The following is a 22,988-nucleotide window of genomic DNA, read 5'->3' on the forward strand; positions in this document are numbered from 1 at the left end:
CCAGTGTATGTAAGCCCGTGGAACAGGAATCTGTAGATGAGGAATTGAGGCTGGGTACTATACAGCTAGAAACTGCAACTCACACAACCCACTGCGGAAGAAGGCTAATGGACGACACGAAACTGGAATCTGCTCTCTGGCACTGTGAGCAGAAAGTACAGCCCTTGAATTAAATGCACGTGGCAATAGTGTAAGAGTGAAATAGAGGGGGACTTACGGTCTTCAGCAATTCCTTCTGTAGTCATGCTGCCAGAAACAACTGGTACACGGAAGCACTGCGAGGGGGGCTCTGTGCTTCCAAGTTCTTCCAGCAACAATCGGAGTCAGTGCTGGGGGAGGAGGCTCCCACCTCCAGGCTGAATGGCTCGCTCAGGCTTTGTGCTACTGGAGTCACTGTTTCCAAAGGAGCGTTCCGAGTTTCTCCCTTGGATACTGCAGCGTGGTAAATCAAGACCTGTGGTGATCCTGTGCAGGAGTTTAGTGGTCATTTCCAGCAGTGTGCATGTGTGCGTTTTGGATGTGACACCGAAAGGCCCACTTGAACCCCAGAGCATCTGGGCGAGAGGGTTTGCCTCATTGTTGACTCTTCTGACAGTGCAGGGCTGCAGCATTCCCGTCTTAAGGCTGCTTTAGGTCACTTCCCTTTTCCCAGAGTTCTGTGAAGCTCTTGGACAGCTGCGTCCTGAGTTTACAGACCTGCTGCAGCTCCAGGTTTGGGGAATGCAGTCTATTGTTTCACTCCTCTCAGTGTACTGGCAGTAACAGTTGCCTGCTTTTCTATTTTTTAAATTGCACCGTTTGCATAGATGGTTTTAATTTTCCCTCAACTATTCCTGCTGATTCATTGTACTTTGGTTCATGATTACCAGTGCTGTCCTAGAATTGTATATCAATGTTACTACTACCTCTGTTCATAAGGACTCTGCTTTTCCTGGACGTCTCCTTTAGTCTCTCTATGATCTACAGTTCGCAAGCTGTTTTTATTTTAGTGTTTGTCCTTTCTGTTTAGTCATAGTTTGGATTCTCCTGGTCTTGCTATATTTCATTCTTGTTTATTTGCCAGATGGCATCTTTTTCATTTCTGTATTAGGAAACTTGTAACCATTAGATTCTCTCTGCTAGCTTAGACTCCTATGCTCAGCTGTAGATGAAGTGGTATTCATCTTGCTTCTCTCTGCAGGTGTTTAATGTCTTTTCAACGTGGTCTCTATGTGGTAACACTTGTATAAAATACATTGATCTTAGCTTTGGGCGTACTCTTTCCCACAGGGTAACAGAGGTGTTGGTCGAGAGCGAATGCTTCAGTGTAACACCCTTAGCAGTGTGTGGTGCGGGGTCACTTGCATAAAACGAGGACTCCCAGCTGTGTTAAGGTTCTCTAATATTAGAAATATCTACATGGTATAAGTAGTGTTCTCCAGAAAGGCCTCACAATCAGGCGTGCCCTCACACACTCACAGTAGGAGAGCACTGAATCCAGGGAGATCCTACGAGGCTTTCATGGCAGCTTGAATCCAGCATCTTATTCCTCCACCCCAACCTTCAAAAAGCCTTAGGTGTCAGTGTCGGGGGAAAAGTGTGTGTGGGGGGAGGAGGTGTGCCTACTAGCTTTACCTTGTAGGGGCTCAATCAAGTAAATCACAGATATTCAGGGATTATTAACCCATGTCCCAGAGAACCATTTTGTCTTTGGTGAAGTGAGAATCCAGCTGTAAGTTGCTAGAAATCCTGACTCAACACGCCCATAGTTCCCCTGACTCATTTAGAAGCAGGGGACAGCCACATGTCCATTGGTGGAGCCTCAGCTGGGTCAACTGTGGCAAACTGTAACCCAATAATCCATCTACCATAGGAGCACCAGGCCAGAGTGGTGGATAAGCAATGTGACTTCCACCACCATGTATATTATTGTTTTTGTTTATACTGTGCTTTGAACAGACTCAGTTGCACCTGTGCTTTTTTCCGGTCCAGGAAGGACCTGGCCTGGAAGTTCGGGCTGGGGTGTTCCCATGGGGAATAGGGTCAAGACTGATTTACATATGCCTGGGTTTAATCTGGAATGACATGTCAAGCAAAAAAACGATGAATTTAGGCCCAGATCTCTGTACTGGGGTTAATGTATGACATTGTTCTGCATTCTTCCATCAATTGTTCTTTTTGCATTTGTCACCCCGAGTGGGGTGGGTATGCCCAGACGTGGGTACCGTACTCTTCATGCCACTGGAGTCAAGCTACCCTTGCTGATGAAGGGTGATGAACCGAAATTGGTCCCAGGATGCTTGTTTCCAGTCCAGAGAAAATGAGTAACCCAATATACCCTTGTAGGCTTGGGCGCCTAATAGTTAAGGTAAAGGGTGTCTACAAGGGATTTGATTAGTCTATTTACTAATAGTCAATTGATGAGTTAGTTAGCAAAAAATCTAACTCTAATGTATCCAACGGATAACTACAAGACTTCACTTTGATGAAAACAATCAATGATGTTTAAAGGGAAGAAGAAGCACACGGAAAAGTAATTTTATCTGAAAAAATATATTGTATTGAATTGATCAGTGAATAAATATAAGGGGATATGATGAAACAATCAAATGCAATAAACAATGTTATGGACAGACATGTATAAATCAGAAAATCAGTTCATGACAGCTCATCAACTCCTGTAAATCATAAGCAAAAACCAAGGCAAACAATGTACGATGGTTAATTCTTTGTGCAGCTGAATTGCTTGTGGAGATGATGGGGAGGTCGACGTTTCGGTCTTGGTAGCAGATGTCTATAAGACCATCTTCAGGACGGAAATATTTTTGCAAGAAAATACCCCTAAGTTTAGAGGTGAAAAGGTGTTTCGAGAGAGTGAGTCACCATAGATGAATATCAATGAATTTTTTTTAATCTGTTTGCAAGGAATTGCTCAGACGGGATAGTTCTGGCAAAGTGCGACCGGCAAGTAAGTCTGGTCAGATAAACGCACAATTATTGATTTGGCAAGCTTAGACACGAGACAAACGAATACCGTGCAGCAAGTAAGAAGGCATCTGTCCACGTCATTGATATTCATCTACTGTGACTTGCTTTTGCTTATGATTAACAGGAGTTGTAGACACCCTTTACCTTAACTGTTTCCAGTCCAGGGAGGACCTGGCCTGGTAGTTTGGGCTGGACTGTTCCCATTGGGAAAAGGGTCAAGACTGATTTGTATATGGCTTGGTTTAAAATGGAATGGAATGTGGAGCAAAACGACAATGGATATGTGTCCAGATCTATGTACTGGGGTGAATGTTTGGCATTGTTCAGCATTTTGTCCATCAATTGTTCTTTTAGCATTGCTCAGTTGCACCTGGGCATCCAGTAAAGCAGCAATAGCAGGGCTGAGCACAAAAAGAGAACTAGAACTGGCAAAATTATCAGAACAAATTTTTTCAAAGATTTTTAGTGGTTAGGGCAATTTGTTCCAAAACCACCCAGTGGTTTGCATTTTGTTTTAGTAACTCAGAAGCAGTAAGCTAGCGCAGGTCAGAGCCCAGGACTGGAAACGTCTTATTTTATTTCAACGATACCACAATGCCGTACCCCGATGGCATATAAAACCAGTGTCGCAATTTTGAAGGTGTCCATATTGACAGGCCGCCTGGGGATAGATTTCTGCCGTTCAGTACTTGGATGCCTTTTAAGTACCAACGTTGTATGCTCTGCCGAAGGTCACGTTGATGATCTGGACCTCTGCCCCCTCATACAAGTATTACCAAAATCCAGTTTGAATTTTATTTCTTTGCGGTTTTATATAGCACAAACTCGACCCGAAAGTACTGGAGCACCTTACAGGAGCTCCAGTTACATTACACAAGGTCACATTCATTAATGTTTTTGTTGGCACGGGGATTTGCCCAGAATCACAGGATGTTGAGCAGAACTGGAGACTCGGACCTGGCTACCCAGTTTTGTAGTCAGCAGCTCTGGCTGTTACACCACACCCTCTCCCTAAGCAATTAAAGTGCCTACCACAACTTTATGAGATTTCACCAGAAAACAGCAGGGCACCTTGTGAGGCTGGTGAAGTTTAAACCAACAGTCCTTGTGAGGTCTGCGGGTACCATGGTATAAAAATAGAATAAGTGTCACTGACACATAGGGAGATAACTCCTTGTGCATCCGGGGCATTTTTTCCTGTCCCAGCAACAAACCCCTGTTTGGGTGATTGTTTCTGAGAAAGGATAAAGAACAGCGAGTGAGAAGCAGCAACCTGGCAATCTTGGTCGGCATTCACCTGTGCCAGAATTGCATTCACACACCATCAGGTGCACTTTCCACACAGTGACCTCGCGCAGGCTGGCAGGATCTCTAGATGAGGGGAAGGGTTCTCCACTGAGGAGCGGAGACAAGAGCCCGTGTCCACCAGAGAGGCTTTGGGCCAGCGCCAAGCCTCCAGAGGAGGGCATCCGCCATCAAACCATAAATGACACCCACGCCCGGTGCAAGCAGCATGAGTTACCTCTTGCATATGTCACACTCCTGAACTGATATGACAACGGAATTGACCTGGTACTTTTGAAATGTCCACAAATTCAGTAGTTAAGTTAAACGAGTGGGACTAAAAACACGCTCTAATTAGTTATTGGTTAGGGGTAGTGGTGATAAAGGGGTGCCAACACCCAGTTTCTGATGGGCAGGTTCACTGCTAGAAAATAAATCTAATCGATACTAACACAAGAAGCATGAGGACAATGACAGTGGAAAGCCTCATCAAATGACCGTGATTCTGTTCTCAATTTTAGATCACATGGTAAGGACATGGTCAAATTAAAATAGTTAGTCAGCAGAGTAGTAGAACTCGGGCAATTGAAGATGTGTTTCCAAAATGTAGAAGAGTACCAGAATTGTCCTCACTACTTCCTTACCTGGTTGGTGACGGCTGTATCCTGAGTAGGGCAGAGGTCGCCCTCAAAGCCTCTAGGCCTCTGAAGCGGTGAGAACTTCCCGCAGCACAGGAACTAAAACAGGAAAAAAAGAGAATGACCCCACATCCTACACTTAACAATGCTTCACAGCGCTACCCAATTAAGCTAGCAACAACACGCATGCCAATACTGATACAAAATCAACAAATTACTTACTCAAATCACACGGGACTTTCATTGTGATTGAAAAGAAACTAATTCATTTTTTCTTTCTTTTAGTTTCAGAGGAAATTCAAAATCCTAAATTTTTACTTTTGGATTTATGCAATCCTATTGATTCGCATTATAGTCTATTAATCTATTTCCATGGACCACAACAAATAACACTTACATGACATATATCTCCTTCGCCGCAGGGGAGGTGGGGAAGCAGGTGCGAGCACAGCGCTCCCTTACTCATGACGGCGTGGAGCCGTCATGACACCGCCAACTCACTAATTCGCTAGCACAGGCGGGGAATTAGTGCCGCATGGGCGGAGCATTAGTTGGAAGACGGCTCCACGCCGTCATGAGCACACACCGCCCGTGGCTCATGACAGCGTGGAGCTGTCATGAGCACGGAAGCGGATATTACATGTAGTGTGTGCACATGTAATTTAAACAATACTAAACATTGAATAGACAACCACTTTGTACTGTGAAAAAAATTATAATAATCAGTTAAGGTTCCACACAAAATTGAAAAAATACATGAAAGAACAAAAGTGACAAAGGGAGGGGAAATATAAAAATATTAATAAGGTTGGAGAGTATATTTCAAGAGCTACCTATTGTTTTTTAAACACAACCCTGGTCTAGATGGGGACCAAACAGTATAGTATTCAGTTAACCTGGGTAATTCATTCAATGATTTGTCAAACTTTTTATAAAATATTGATACATAAAAAATGTTAGCCTGATACACAGTACATATTCAATTGTTTTGGTAAAAAATAATGGTTGATGCTTTTCGAACCCCAGATGCTTTGGGGGGGGAGGGGGTTCTCCTCAGGACTTGGAACCGAAACAAAGCTAGAGAAAAGAAAAAGCAAAGAAAGTGCTTGTGTTATCACTTGCAACCTCATTTATTCAAGCCACACTTCCCTATAAACTGCAGCTGTTTTTTAGGTCGAGCTATTTATAGCTCTGAACTATTGCAAGGGAAACAACACTCTTGAACAAGTGGATTCATCCCAATGCATGTTGTGTACTGAAGCGTGACGCTTCGCCAGGCACGCGCTTTGCCTCACACCCCATCCCCATATGCTTGTTCCCTCCCACTCGCACGCTCCCCCGGCCCCCCACCAAGCAGCTCCCCCGCCCCCCCGCCATGAGACTTCCAAGCAATGCGCTGAATGCTCTGGAGAGATTGTTTTTCACGCGCTCTGCAGGTCACCATTTACGGCCGCTAGCGCTTTTTTCTATTGCTCTAGCTTGTTCGTATCCCGCACACCTCCCTCTCTGCCTGTGCCCATCACTTGTGCTCATTCCCCTGACTTTTAATGTTGGCTCCCACTCACTTTTAAGTCATGCGGTGCCTTTTACTAACTGCCAATCCTTTCTGGGTATTGCTCACCGCGTGCTCCGATCTCTCGCTCTGTCTCCCCATCCCATTCACGCGGCTTCTCTTCTCTTCCCTCCCCTTCCTCTCTCACTTGGCCTGTCGACCTTTCTCTGCTTGCATTAGTTCACCCTTTCTCCACATCATGGTGGTGCCACTACTTCCCCAATGTGTTGTGAACGATTCTGGCTACATGTAAGCAAGGTACCAAACGGACAGTCTCTCCTCTCTGGCCTCAGTCGGTGGTCTTTTCTTGTTTTATGTACCTGTGAGTTTCTGAACTCTGCACATCGCCTGCACCTCCCCCATCTATCCCTGCACCTCCCCTCCCCCACTACAGAGCGCGTCTTACGGCCGTGCTTTCACTTTCACGGCCACGAGGCAGTGTCTTTTTCATGGTCAATGCTTGTTTTTCTAGCTCCTCTTGCGGCGAATCAACAAGCTCACTCGAAATGCCCAGAACGTTTACTTGTTGCTGGGAAGACATATTGGCGGGTAAACACCCCTGAAGCTGTGATGTGTGCGTGCCTGGATATCTCTTTGCCAGTTAGACATTTCATTCATAAAGGTGCAGAATATTGATGCTCTATTGAGCCCGTGTGCGCGATGAGTGCATATTTTCAGATGTTGCATCGGCACAAACAGCCAGCATTGCCGAGCCGCTGACAGACTGCAGACTTTCTGCCCTGAAAACCTCCCTCCGGCTCTAGGATCGACACATTCTACCCCTAAACCCATAGTTGTGTTTTTCCCCTCTTTCCCAATGACCCTCCCCCCCAAATCACACAATGCTTTACACCACAGTACGAGGTCACGCCTACAAACTTCCACATCATGCCTCCCAGGGCGTCTGAAGCACTTTGATGCCATCAAACAAGCGCTGCTCTGACTGCACTCCCGTTACTTACAGCACTACGAAATACAGCCTCTCTGTGGCACGCGCTATAATTATTATTCAACTAGAAAAGCCCAGCATCCACCCTCTGTCTCTTCCTTTTGTGTTCACCCCTCCTCACCCCCATTTCCACTCTGTCTGTCTGCTTCTCGGTCGTCGATTCTCTTCCTTTCACTCTCTCTCACTCTCATCCTCCCCTTCCTCCCGGTCTCTCCACTTCCCTCCCCACCTCACCGACATCCACCAACCCATCTATCCTCGCCAGCTCTTTCTTCCTCCACGAACAGTAAAAATATGCCAGCAAAAAATACTGGTATAGAAAAAAAGAGAGAAATTCTCAAAATAACTCTATAAATAGGGAAGGAAATTAAAATTACATTACGTTATTCTTTAGAAATATTGCCGGGGCCACAGCTCCCACCAGGGCGCATAGTCTCTCTCTCTCCTCTCGCTTTCTTTCTCTCTCTCTCCTGCTCTCTTTCTCTCTCTCCCCCTCTCTCTCTCTCACTCTTTCCCTTTCTATCTCTCTCTCTCTCTCTTTCTCTACCTCCCTCTTTCTCTCTTTATCTCTCCTCACACTTTCTGTCTCTCCCACTCTCTCTTTCTCTCTGGCTCTCTCTCCCCCTCTCTGGCTCTCTCTACTCCCCTCTCTCGCTCTCCCTCCCCACTCTCTCTTTCTCACTCGTTCCCTTTCTCTCCCTCACTCTCTCTTTTTATCTCTCCTCCCTCTCTTTCTGTCTCTCTCCTCTCTCTTTCTCTCTCTCCCGCTCTCTCTTTCCCCTCCTTCTCTTTCCCTCCCTCCCTCTATACCTCTCCTCTCTCTCCCCCTTTTTTCTCTATGTCTCTCTCTATCTCTCCTCCCTCTCTCTCACTCTCTCCTTTCTCTCTGATCTGTTGATTGTCCTCCCCACACACAACCCCCAAACACATCCCCACACACACACACAACCCCACACACACAACTCCCCACACACAACCCCCCTCACACAACCCCACATACACAGACCCCACCCACAGACCCCACCCACACACCACACACACACAACCACACACACACACACCACACACACACACAACCCCCCCCCCACACACAACCCCCCCCACACACACAACCCCACACACACACAACCCCACATACACACACAACCCCCCCACACACACAACCCCCCACACACACAACCCCCCCACACACACAACCCACACCCCCACACTCCCCCCCACACACACAACCCACCCACACACACAACCCCCCCACACACACAACCATCTATCTATATATCTATTGCCCTCACTCTATCTATCGCCCTCACTCTATTGCCCTCAGTATATCTGTCTATCTATTGCCCTCAGTCTATCTATCTATCTATCATCCTCACTATATCTATCAACCTCACTCTATCGCCCTCACTCTCTCTATCTGTCACCCTCACTCTCTCTATCTGTCGCCCTCACTCTATCGATCTATCGCCTTCGCTCTATCGCCCTCACTCTATCGATCTATCGCCCTCACTCTATCGTCCTCCCTCTATCTATCTATCGCCCTCCCTCTATCTATCTATCACCATCCCTTTATCTATCTATCTATCTATCTATCTATCTATCTATCTATCTATCTATCTATCTATCTATCTATCTATCTATCTCACTCACTCTATCTATCTATCGCATCCTCACAGCATCACTCAGCACCAACACAGAATCACTCAGGATACAACAACATCAGTCAGGGGCACCGCAACATCACTATGCGCTACCACAGCTTCACTGAACGCCACAACATCACTCGTCTCAACCACATCACTCAGTGCCACCACAGCATCAATCTGTGCAACCATTCAACAACAACTAGTTCAAATATGTTCTCTTAATGTTTCAAGCTTTATTACAAATGTCACAAAAAGATGTTAATATTTCACTTCTGTTCTTGGATTTTTGTCACAATAAAATACACTTAACATAATCTTCACAAAAGTTATTTACAAAAGTTAAAGCTATTGCCATTATAAATTACAATAACTTTATTTAAGTATTAATTATTTTTTTTAAAAAGCCATTGTTATTTATAATATCAATACATCTAAGTTACGTAAATACAACACCTATTGCATTACAAATGCTATAGGTGTCACATTTGCGAAAGTTAAAACTATTGGCATTGTAAATGACAAAGCTATTCATTTCGCTATTTTCAAAACCAACACATAAATAAAATATTTGTCATTTACAATATCAATAGCTCAAACTTTCCTAATGCGAGACCTATTACATTGCAAATGCTTGTTTACCTAGTAAGAGATTGTCCAATTTCTAATCCAAACATGGATTACTTGAATATGCCATGTGGAAAAATCATTTGTGCTTGCCATGAAACGTGAACAGAAAAAAAGCAAAAAAAAAAGGGGGGAACTTTAAGTTAGAGTTTCTATTTTAAGTTTTGCTGTATAAAATGTCATGCTATTAAGTGTAGGCACTCACTCTGATTGGGCTCTGTTGCTTTTATTAGGAACGAGTTGTAGCTTCGACTGTTCACAGCGCTACCCAGCATTCACCAGACTCAGAAGACTAACCATGCATGCACATGTATTTTTGGCATGAAGTATGAAATCACGCTTAATGGAAATTTCATTCCAGAAGGGTACACTCTAAATATTAAGGCAACCCCAATCTAAAGAGGGGCCGCACCGGTGCAAGGGGGGCAATCCTACAGTAAAGCCAGATCCATTAAAGGAAACATTCTAAGGCAAAGAAGAGATCCTTTATAAAATGAGATATTGTACTTATAAAGAGCACCCCACATTAAAGTGACATTTTAAGAGAAAATAGTAAAAGGAAAGGAGGAATATAAAAAGCGTCCATACACCAGGTGTGGGATGATTAAGTGAACCTCCTACAACGAAAGAGGCATGCTATACCAAAAGAGAACCATCCTACTCTTAGATTGTCATCTTAAACTAAAGTGAGTAGTGTATATTAAGGGTATCACCCTCTACTAAAGTATCAAAATGATCGAAAGTACAGAATCAGACCTAAAGCACTCAAACTGGGGGTGGCAGAAATAGCAATGTTGTAGGTCCCAAATATGACTACAATCAATAAATCTTGAATGTGGAATTACAGAGATATTTCAAGTTATCCACTATGGAATTGTATTCCGCATGTATAATTTCTGAAAGCTGAATATCCAAAAACCGCTCCTCAATGTATTTTCTTGACCATCACAAATAAACCTGAATACATTCCTCAATTACATATTCACTGAAACCTAAAAAAAAATCGAACTGAACTATGTGCTTAATCATTTTACTACTGTGTATAAAAAATATAAACATTTCTTACATTCTTATGTTGCATCAATAAAAATTCATATACATGCTGTTTAGATATCACAAAACATAATGAAAATAAACCATAGAAGAATTCAAATTAGCAGACAAATAATTACTCATCAAAACAATATTTCTTGTTCTTTTGTGTTGTAATTAGATTGTCTTTAGATGTGACGATTTATGTGTTTGAATGATTGATGGAAGAAAATAGTCTTAGCGCCATGAAGAAGGTGGCTAGTATAAATTCAAGAGACTGAAAGGCATTTACGATCTTTTCTTTACAAATTGCCTGCACTGAATGATTTGTACATGATTAATTAATTCATAATCGTACAGTGACATATGGTGGTAGATGTGGATGTTATCATAACTAATTAATGTGTTTGCTCATTTTAATTCTTCTGTGGTTTATGTTCATTATGTTTTGTGCCATCTAAGAGACCTCTATATGTTTATCTTTATTAATGTTACAAAATAATGTTTATCAGAATATAATACATTTATACACATTATTAATATGATTTTTGCACTTTGTTCATGCAGTTACCTTTTTAATGGAAAGAATGTGTGATGGGGGAGTGGATTCAAATGTATTTGTAATGTTTGAGAAAATACCTTGCTAAGAGTTTTTGGGTGATGTAGTTCACTAACCCTGTCCCCTCTGCTGGAGCGGTTGCTGTGTTTATGTTTATTATATTCCTGAATTCCTGCCCTTTTTGGGCATTAAATCCTGTAGATATAACTTGGAAAATGCATTCCTGGAAACAGTTGAGGACATTTTATATGTAGTAATATGAGAAATTAGTGCATGCAAAACTACATTTTTCACCTAAATCTTTTTCACTCAAGCCCTCTGTTTTAAGAGATTTCAATATCTTCTTCAAGGAATTTTCTTTCCTTTTGTGGCTTGCTTCAAGTAGTTGGTCAATGAGCCCACCTAGAAAGCTGGGCATGGCTCTGATTTATTTTTGAATATGAGTAAATTGTTTCTGACATAAGTAATTTACCAGTAGCTTGCACAAATCACCAAGCAGTTTTATTTGTACATAGGAGTAACACAATTAAGAATGGCTCAGGGATTAAAGGCCCACCCTTATAACAACTGGTATCAAGTACCACTCTCATCTGATTTTACAGAGCAACAATGCTCTTGGGGAGGTTTAAAAAATAGCGAAAGAGTTTGATAATTCTTTTAGCTCTCCATCCGGTGCCCCTATATCAACAGAACTCTGCGAATCTTTATCAAAATTCTTTAATGATAACATTGAGACAATCTATGAATTTTTTGCTACTACTGTGATTGCTCAGTAGACAAATAACCTGCCATCTATCTCTTGCCAGGTAGTAGTGGGCAAACTGACTGCCACATCATCGGAAAAAGAACCGTCATTTATACGGTTGGTCAAACCTGACTCACCTGATGCCCTGTGTTCTGCCCTTGAATTTCTTGGCATATCCACAGAGATTTTAACCCCTATTTGCAACTTAATTAACATTCCTGTCAGGTCTGATTTACTTTGAGGGGAGTGGAAATAGGTGTGTGTGGTCCTGCTGCTAAACAAGTCTTCTTTAGGCCTCTCTATATTGAGCACTTTCCACCTGATTTCATTAATACTTTCTGTGCTAAAACAGCGATCAATTCATAGCATGCAGAGATTATTACCAGCAAATCTTTGCTGAGTGAAGCTCAGTCTGGCTTCTACACAATTTAGGGTATGGAAGTCACACTTTCTGTGGTCCAAAATTAGTTGCAAAAGATTCTGTAACAGGGACATGTGGCGGCTCTTATTTGATTAGATCTATTTGCAGCCTTTCATATCTGTCTGGCATTTCATTTTGATAGACAGTTTGGCAACTGCTGGAGTGAGAGGGTGGGCATTGGAATGGTTCAGCTCCTTTCTGTATGGGCAGAAACAACCAATCACCATGTTTCAGTTCAGATCTTCTGTTAATTCCCTAAAATGGGGAGCCCCGCAAGGATCCTCAATTAGCCCCATGTTGTTCAATCTTTATATGGCTCCTTTTGCTAAGTTGATGACGGATGTTCAGCCATCCTCCATGTTTTACCCGGACAACACCCAGATTATTCTTAGGCTGGACAATCAGAATAACATGGCTGACGAATATTTCTTACCAGGTGTGAGAATTAGGTTTTTGGTTGAAGGAGTGTGAACCCTACTCAAGCAAAACCACAGACCTCTGCAAGGTGGACCACAACAGTCACTAAAGTAACCTTTGCTTAACCCTCTGGTAGCTTGGCACATAAGCAGTCAAGCTTAACTTTGAAGCAATGAGTAAAGTATCTATGGAGGGCACAAACAGTAATGAAATGAAAACCTAGCACCAGAAAAATCCCACACCAATTTAGACACAGAGTAAAATGTAATTAATTATTCGGCACCAAAACAACAACAATCCAATCAGTACAACTGGAGATATGCAGTTCCAAAGATTTTGGTAAGTATAACACGTAAACGCACAAAGCGCCAACTGGGGTTATCTGGTCGCATTGGACCGAACAAAGTCACATGTTCAAGAAGGGTGCACTGGAGCACAGGCCAGGTACAGGACCAGCCGTGGCCAGCAGTGGGAGTACCTGCAGAACGGTGAGGTGGGGAGGGGGAGGGGCAGGGTGGGGGGTAGTAATGTATGGAGTACGGAGTTTTACAGGTAAGTAAACATTTAAATAAATAAAACGAATTTCGTTGCGCGCACTGCATCGCATTTTGGGATGCAGTACACTCAACAAAATTTGTTTTATTTATTTAAATGTTTACTTACCTGGGAAGCTCCGTAATCCATACATTACTACCCCCAACCTTGCCCCTCCCCCTCCCCACGTCACCGCCCTACAGGTACTCCGACTGCCAGCCGCGGCTGTACAGGACTATGTTTGGCAAGCTGGAGAGTGTACCCTGTGGTACTTTGACTGAGATGAGTCTGGTGTCCCGACTCATAGGACAATCCCGGCTACATATAGCCCTCAGAAAAAGGTTCCTTGGCAGCTTACTAAGGCCTGCCTATTCCATTGGGGGATCACTATCGGATTCGCACTAAAAAATACCTCTTTATAACTATTTGATATACATCCTTACATTTGGTGTCTGAAGTGATTTCAAGATTAACCGGAAAAATTAAAATTGACTACTTTTTGCATCATTTACACTTCACTTCGATTGGTACCCATCTTTATTTCGGCAATAACCAAAATGCGGTGATACACCCCACAGATTACTAACTGAACCTTTCTGTTGACAATTTTATTCATCTGAAGCTCAACCCAACGTTACACTGCCTTGCAGTCTCTGGAATATTCAAACCAGACCTTGATTTTCATTCTGCCCTGACGAAGCTCCGGGGGGGGGGGGGGGGGGAGCGAAACGCGTTGGCTGTCTTGTGCACTTTTGAAAAAAGAACAATAAAAATAAATTTGATACAACTAGATGCCTTTGCAAGTTACTTTCTAAACCGGTGCTGCCTCCACGTTTCTACAAGCTTGTTATCTGGAAATCCAGTGGGACTGAAACACAGCAGGTCCTGGAGGTTATACAACACAGAACTTTTACACGGTGTGGGACTATTGAAGTTTGAGGTGCTTATTGCTTGGTCCGCTGTGGTGTTCTTTTTGTTACTTTGACTGAGATGAGCTATTCTGCATCGGGCTGCATTGAGCTGCATCGGTTTTGATGAGACCTCTGATCAGGAACTGCGAGGAGTTGTGCCGGCCTGCATTGGTTCAGATGAAGCTGGCTATAATGAGCTTTGAGGTACTGTGATGCGAAGTCCTGTGTTGTGCTAGGTCGATTTGCATCACGCTGTGGAGGTTCTGAGGAAACCCACAGTGGGGCCAGGAGGACTACTCTGATGTCAGCCAGGGGTCCACGACCTGGAGGGCACTTCTTGGGGATCAGGACTCACTCCAGCAGAGTCCAGCAGCAGCGCACAGGCACTTCCAGTTTAGTCTGGGCAGCTGGGCTAATGCAGCACACGTCTTTGGAGCTTGTTATGTCCATGTAGCTCAAACAGGAGGCCAGTAAGCTAGCCCTTGGAGTCGTTCCGATAGGCCCAGGTTAAATGAGCAGATTAATTTGTCCTTCCTCAAGAAGCAGGGCAGTTCTTCTTGCAACAGTACAGTAGGACAGTCCTTTTTGCAGCAGGGCACCAGAGCAATCCTTCTTCTACGTCTTCCACAGTGCCAGAAGTGATCTGAAGAGTGGGTCTAAGGGTCCAGTATTTATAAGTGGTGCCAGCTTTGAAGTGGGAGAAACTTCTCAACTCCCTCTTTATCCCCACATTTGGTTTTGGAACTTCCTTTCTTCCCCTGCCCTGGTCCCATGATTTCTGGAGTCACAAAGGCTAGTGTGAAGTTCTTTGTGTGTGTACTGAGGCAGCTACTTTGCCGTGCAAGTTTGAAAATTGATAGCTCCGCCTCTCCCATCAGGGCAGGATGGCCCATTCTGTCAACAGCCAGTCCCCCTTTGTAATACTGTGTAGAAGGAATACACAAAGGCCAACTGCCAGCTACAACTAGTCATGTAACCCGGGAAACAGACAGCAGGCACCAAATGGTTAGGACAAGAAAATATCAATTTTCTAAAAGAGATAATTTTATGAGAAACTATCTTCTTCCTTGTCAAATAATTCAAGCATTGAGACTGGAGATAGTTTCTCATAAAATGACCTCTTAATTTTTTTTCTCACAGTGGCATATTGCTATATCAGGAAGATGATCATCTTGCTCACACTGCTATATTTGCATTGAATAGCGTTCATCCGCATGAATGACTTGACGTTGGATGCTTTCCCAATAACCAGGGCCACCAGGCAGGCTTGCATGCTGTTGCCCCTGTTGTTCATTCTAGCTATGGACCGGCTAGCAAATCAGCTCCAGTAACGCAACATGCACAAAGGGTTATACTTTCGCTCCAGTTGTCTGCTGCTCTCCATGTATGCAGATTGCATTTTGCTATTCATAATAAAACTGGTAGATAACACCTGCCCCTTAATGAAACAAATAATGAATTTTGGTCAGTATACCAGTATTGCAATAAATTGGGGGAATAAACAGTTTCTGCATTATGAAAACTCTGTTAACCAAATTGATATAGGCGATAAACAAGCCAGATTTAGCTGCATGAAAATGATCCTCCTCTATGCGTGCAGTGGGTTTAAAATGCCTGACTTGGAGCTCTACTACTTAGTGGTGCAGTGTCACTTTTCCAGGCATTAGTATCACACTGATAGCCTACCCTGTCTTATACCGGAGAGGGAGAAAGCAGATGTGGTACCTTTGAACATCTTTCTACCACAATGCCACCCAAGACTGTTGACAAAGGTGAAAATAGTGGCCACCAGCCACTTTCTGGGCCTGGTGGATCTTCTGCCGCAAGATGGGTGGATCTTACCTCTACTTACTGGAGTTAAAGTTAGCACACAAACCACTTTTGCCACTTATCAAAGAAAGCACAGTCCAGCAAGCCCTACAGAAAATGAATATGTCAATGCTCGGCAATCTATGTACAGGAGATAAATTCGTAGACCAACAAAATCCGAGATGTCGGATAAAGAACCTAGCAAAAAAGGGAAACAGACTTCCGCTCAATATAAATGGGAAAATCTGCAGACACGAAAGAAACATTTCTTTCTTGAGTCCCCTCACTCACCAGGGTTTCCCCTTGGTGACATTCTTCATCATAGGGGCCATCTCAATCTGTTGCAGATTGAGGCGTGCCGCGACTTTACGTAGGAGCACTTTTGTGACAAATATGTGTAGTGTAGTGTTGATGTGGAGTGGAAGAAGTGAGTTAAAAATACCTAACTAGTAGGCGCAGGACCTTTATTCTAGCTCCTGGTTGGTATGTCCAAAAACAGGGGTGAGATACTGGGAAGAACCTAGCCGTAATGAGTTAGGAGTCCCTAGTATATGTCAACATGTTTTGAGCCTCCCCAAAGCTCTTCTTCAGGACTACACAGGGTCCAGCCCTGTGTGTACCACTCCAAAGGTGACCTAAAATGAAGGTAAATAGTGAAAAAATGATAAAGAAAGAAAACGCTGCAACTAATATACATGTGTTAATTTATGCATATGATAAACCCATTGGTAACGTAGTATTCATTTAGAGACAAAATTGTGCCCATGGACTTGAGGGGTTGAGGGGCTCGTTTTCAAATTTTGATCTGAGCTCTCCTCGACGGCACACTACCTATTAGCTCCCCTAGAGACCGCAATGTTTTTTTTAGGAGATACATTCCTCACAATAGATTCATTCAGACCCCTTCCCATTGGATATGTTCATATAGCTCCAGTTGCTACATGCATCACAGTAAAAGATCCCGGGGTTCCCTGAAGAGCCTAATCAACACACACCGCTAACCCAACTAATCAGAACCCCAGACTCCATGAGGTGGGTTTCTAAACTGTGCATACTGATCTCAGGGCTTAGAACAAGGCACACCACTTAGCATAGACATGTCTGCGAAATGGACTTGGGGATAGCCTTAACCGATACACAAAGGGAGTACTGCTGTACACAGGCCAGGTTGGTTGCTCCATTTTAAGTGCCTTCACTTGGCATACTTCACCCCTGCTTCACACAGAGAATTGAGCCATTCATATCACACTGTTGCCCACGTTGCAGTCAGAACCGGATCCTTCACTAAGGCGGAGGAGCGTCGCCCCACTGCTTCTGAGCAGTGCACAAAGAAAAAATAAAATGATAATAACACAAAGTTATCATTTTATTTTTTCTACGGAGTCAGGTTGGGCGGGGCGGGGTGTGGCTGGGTTTCTGTCACAGTACAGTAGGAGGATTGGTATATGCACCTTAAGTGAGCATGACGGTTTGGACCACTGTCTTGAGCCAGCCAAAAACTCATGCGCACTTAGCATGTTCTCTACCGGGCTGTAATACACAGCCTGTGTGGAGCTCATGTACAAGTTCGCAGTCCCCGTCTGAGCGGCGAACCAGGGGGCTCACACCAATCACAACACTGCTGTCATGGTGACAGCGGTACAAAAGGGGGTGGTGATGAACGGAGCATCTGAATCAGTCAAACAATCACACCCAGTCAAAAGATCTGGGTTAAATCCATCACCGTTTTTTAGCCCACTCTGCCACCCCAGTTCAGACATGGCTATATGCAAATCAGTCTGACCCTGTGCCTCATGGGAACAGTCCAGCCCGAACTGCCAAGCCATGTCTTCCCTGGACCGGAAACAAGCTTCCGATGACCGGTTTCTGGCATTCCAGCCGTCTTCAGCCCGGCTTGCTGGAATCCAGTGGCAAAGTGAGCAAGGGACTCACGTCTGAGCATACCCTGCCACACTTATGGCGGCCAAAAGCGGTACAAAAGGGGGTGGTGATGAACGGAGCATCTGAATCAATCAAACACTCACACCCAGTCAAAAGATCTGGGTTTAATCCATCACCGTTCTTTAGCCCACTCTGCCACCCCAGTTCAGACATGGCTATATGCAAATCAGTCTGACCCTGTGCCTCATGGGAACAGTCCAGCCCGAACTGCCAAGCCATGTCTTCCCTGGACCGGAAACAAGCTTCCGAGGACCGGTTTCTGGCATTCCAGCCGTCTTCAGCCCGGCTTGCTTGAATCCAGTGGAAAAGTGAGCAAGGGACTCACGTCTGAGCATACCCTGCCACACTTAAGGCGGCCAAAAGCGGTACAAAAGGGGGTGGTGATGAACGGAGCATCTGAATCAATCAAACACTCACACCCAGTCAAAAGATCTGGGTATAATCCATCACCGTTCGTTAGCTCACTCTGCCACCACAGTTCAGACATGGCTATATGCAAATCAGTCTGACCCTATGCCTCATGGGAACAGTCCAGCCCGAACTGCCAAGCCATGTCTTCCCTGGACCGGGAACAAGCTTCCAAGGACCGGTTTCTGGCATTCCAGCCGTCTTCAGCCCGGCTTGCTTGAATCCAGTAGCAAAGTGAGCAAGGGATTCACGTCTGAACATACCCTGCCACACTTATGGCGGCCAAAAGCGGTACAAAATGGGGTGGTGATGAACGGAGCATCTGAATCAATCAAACACTCACACCCAGTCAAAAGATCTGGGTTTAATCCATCACCGTTCTTTAGCCAACTCTGCCACCCCAGTTCAGACATGCCTATATGCAAATCAGTCTGACCCTGTGCCTCATGGGAACAGTCCAGCCCGAACTGCCAAGCCATGTCTTCCCTGGACCGGAAACAAGCTTCCGAGGACCGGTTTCTGGCATTCCAGCCGTCTTCGGCCCGGCTTGCTTGAATCCAGTTGCAAAGTGAGCAAGGGACTCATGACTGAGCATACCCTGCCACACTTATGGCGGCCAAAAGCGGTACAAAAGGGGGTGGTGATGAACGGAGCATCTGAATCAATCAAACACTCACACCCAGTCAAAAGTGTGGCAGGGTATGCTCAGACGTGAGTCCCTTGCTCACTTTGCCACTGGATTCAAGCAAGCCGGGCTGAAGACAGCTGGAATGCCAGAAACCGGTCCTCAGAAGCATGTTTCCGGTCCAGGGAAGATATGGCTTGGCAGTTCGGGCTGGACTGTTCCCATGAGGCACAGGGTCAGACTGATTTGCATATAGCCATGTCTGAACTGGGGTGGCAGAGTGGGCTAAAGAACGGTGATGGATTAAACCCAGATCTTTTGACTGGGTGTGAGTGTTTGATTGATTCAGATGCTCCGTCCATCACCACCCCCTTTTGTACCGCTTTTGGCCACCATAGTGTGGCAGGGTATGCTCAGACGTGAGTCCCTTGCTCACTGGATTCAAGCAAGCCGGGCTGAAGACGGCTGGAATGCCAGAAACCGGTCCTCGGAAGCTTGTTTCCGGTCCAGGAAAGACATGGCTTGGCAGTTCGGGCTGGACTGTTCCCATGAGGCACAGGGTCAGACTGATTTGCATATAACCATGTCTGAACTGGGGTGGCAGAGTGGGCTAAAGAACGGTGATGGATTAAACCCAGATATTTTGACTGGGTGTGAGTGTTTGATTGATTCAGATACTCCGTCCATCACCACCCCCTTTTGTACCGGTTTTGGCCACCATAAGTGTGGCAGGGTATGCTCAGACGTGAGTCCCTTGCTCACTTTGCCACTGGATTCAAGCAAGCCGGGCTGAAGACGGCTGGAATGCCAGAAACCGGTCCTCGGAAGCTTGTTTCCGGTCCAGGGAAGACATGGCTTGGCAGTTCGGGCTGGACTGTTCCCATGAGGCACAGGGTCAGACTGATTTGCATATAGCCATGTCTGAACTGGGGTGGCAGAGTGGGCTAATGAACGGTGATGGATTAAACCCAGATCTTTTGACTGGGTGTGAGTGTTTGATTGATTCAGATGCTCCGTTCATCACCACCCCCTTTTGTACAGCTTTTGGCCGCCATAAGTGTGGCAGGGTATGCTCAGACGTGAGTCCGTTGCTCACTTTGCTACTGGATTCAAGCAAGCCGGGCTGAAGACGGCTGGAATGCCAGAAACCGGTCCTCGGAAGCTTGTTTCCGGTCCAGGGAAGACATGGCTTGGCAGTTCAGGCTGGACTGTTCCCATGAGGCACAGGGTCAGACTGATTTGCATATAGCCATGTCTGAACTGGGGTGGCAGAGTGGGCTAAAGAACGGTGATGGATTAAACCCAGATCTTTTGACTGGGTGTGAGTGTTTGATTGATTAAGAAGTTCCGTCCATCACCACCCCCTTTTGTACTGCTTTTGGCCACCATAAGTGTGGCAGGGTATGCTCAGACGTGAGTCCCTTGCTCACTTTGCCACTGGATTCAAGCAAGCCGGGCTGAAGACGGCTGGAATGCCAGAAACCGGTCCTCGGAAGCTTGTTTCCGGTCCAGGGAAGACATGGCTTGGCAGTTCGGGCTGGACTGTTCCCATGAGGCACAGGGTCAGACTGATTTGCATATAGCCATGTCTGAACTGGGGTGGCAGAGTGGGCTAAAGAACGGTGATGGATTAAACCCAGATCTTTTGACTGGGTGTGAGTGTTTGATTGATTCACATGCTCCGTCCATCACCACCCCCTTTTGTACCGGTTTTGGCCACCATAAGTGTGGCAGGGTATGCTCAGACGTGAGTCCCTTGCTCACTTTGCCACTGGATTCAAGCAAGCCGGGCTGAAGACGGCAGGAATGCCAGAAACCGGTCCTCAGAAGCTTGTTTCCGGTCCAGGGAAGACATGGCTTGGCAGTTCGGGCTGGATTGTTCCCATGAGGCACAGGGTCAGACTGATTTGCATATAGCCATGTCTGAACTGGGGTGGCAGAGTGGGCTAAAGAATGGTGATGGATTAAACCCAGATCTTTTGACTGGGTGTGAGTGTTTGATTGATTCAGATGCTCCGTCCAAAACCCCCCCTTTTGTACCGCTTTTGGCCACCATAAGTGTGGCAGGGTATGCTCAGACGTGAGTCCCTTGCTCACTTTGCCACTGGATTCAAGCAAGCCGGGCTGAAGACTGCTGGAATGCCAGAAACCGGTCCTCGGAAGCTTGTTTCCGGTCCAGGGAAGACAAGGCTTGGCAGTTCGGGCTGGACTGTTCCCATGAGGCACAGGGTCAGACTGATTTGCATATAGCCATGTCTGAACAGGGGTAGCAGAGTGGGCTAAAGAACGGTGATGGATTAAACCCAGATCTTTTGACTGGGTGTGAGTGTTTGATTGATTCAGATGCTCCGTCCATCACTACCCCCTTTTGTACCGCTTTTGGCCACCATAGTGTGGCAGGGTATGCTCAGACGTGAGTCCCTTGCTCACTGGATTCAAGCAAGCCGGGCTGAAGACGGCTGGAATGCCAGAAACCGGTCCTCGGAAGCTTGTTTCCGGTCCAGGGAAGACATGGCTTGGCAGTTCGGGCTGGACTGTTCCCATGAGGCACAGGGTCAGACTGATTTGCATATAGCCATGTCTGAACTGGGGTGGCAGAGTGGGCTAAAGAACGGTGATGGATTAAACCCAGATCTTTTGACTGGGTGTGAGTGTTTGATTGATTCACCTACTCCGTCCATCACCACCCCCTTTTGTACCGGTTTTGGCCACCATAAGTGTGGCAGGGTATGCTCAGACGTGAGTCCCTTGCTCACTTTGCCACTGGATTCAAGCAAGCCGGGCTGAAGACGGCTGGAATGCCAGAAACCGGTCCTCGGAAGCTTGTTTCCGGTCCAGGGAAGACATGGCTTGGCAGTTCGGGCTGGACTGTTCCCATGAGGCACAGGGTCAGACTGATTTGCATATAGCCATGTCTGAACTGGGGTGGCAGAGTGGGCTAAAGAACGGTGATGGATTAAATCCAGATCTTTTGACTGGGTGTGAGTCTTTGATTGATTCAGATGCTCCGTCCATCACCACCCCCTTTTGTACCGGTCATGGTGACAGCAGCATCATGATTGGCTTAGGGCAGACTTGGTGCTCCCTGGTTCAATGAGTGAGGAAGAGAAGAGAACGACGAGAAGCATGCAGCGTGAACAGGTCTATGCCAATGTTATCTACTCTGCACCACTTCACTCTACAACAATGCACTGTAAGAAGCTTGCTTTTTATGTAGTAGTACCAATGTAAGGGCACACCATGCAAAAAGTACACTCTACTCTATATCACTGCACTCTACCTTGTACCACTCCACCCCACAGTACTCCGAAATAATCTACTGTACGCTACTGCAGTCTACGCCACTCTACTCTACTCTGTGCCACTCCACTCTCGCTGCACCACTATACTATGCGCCACTGCACTCAACACCATTGCGCTTTATGCCACTTTACTCAAACCAATGCGCTCTATGCCAACCTACTCTGCACCAGCAGCACTGCATTCTATGCCACTATTCCCTAATATACAATACTCTACTCTCGGCCACTCTGTTCTACTCCGCACCACTGCACTCTACGCCACTGCTGTCTTTGTCACTCTACAATACACCACTCTACACTACGCCATTGCACTCCACAACAGGGCACTCTCCGCCACTCTACTCTACACCACTGAGCTCTGTGCCACTGCACTCTGCACTGCACTACTCTATTCTATGCCACTCTACGCCACTACACTCTACACCACTCTATTCAGCATCACTCCACTCTATAACACTACACGTCTATAACACTGCACTCTAAGCCAATCGACTCCACGCCACTCTAATCTACTCTGCATCACTGCACTCTGACACTGCACACTATGCCACTCCAATGTACGCCACAGCTTTCTATACCACTGTACTCTATGCCATTGCACTCTACCCTGCACCACTATGCTCT

General features: G+C 45.5%; 1 protein-coding gene across 1 annotated transcript in view; it reads right to left on the reverse strand.

Moving 5' to 3' along the window:
• TSPAN32 (tetraspanin 32) overlaps positions 1-22,988 on the reverse strand; it is a 533,947-nt gene that overhangs the window by 72,271 nt on the left and 438,688 nt on the right. Inside the window, exon 6 of the mRNA XM_086957707.1 lies at positions 4,896-4,988. Coding sequence (XP_086813833.1) covers positions 4,896-4,988 — 93 coding nt within the window. The remainder of the gene's footprint in view (positions 1-4,895; positions 4,989-22,988) is intronic.

The sequence above is a fragment of the Lissotriton vulgaris genome, chromosome 2_1 (genome assembly GCF_964263255.1).
Source record: "Lissotriton vulgaris chromosome 2_1, aLisVul1.2, whole genome shotgun sequence".
NCBI lineage: Eukaryota > Metazoa > Chordata > Amphibia > Caudata > Salamandridae > Lissotriton > Lissotriton vulgaris.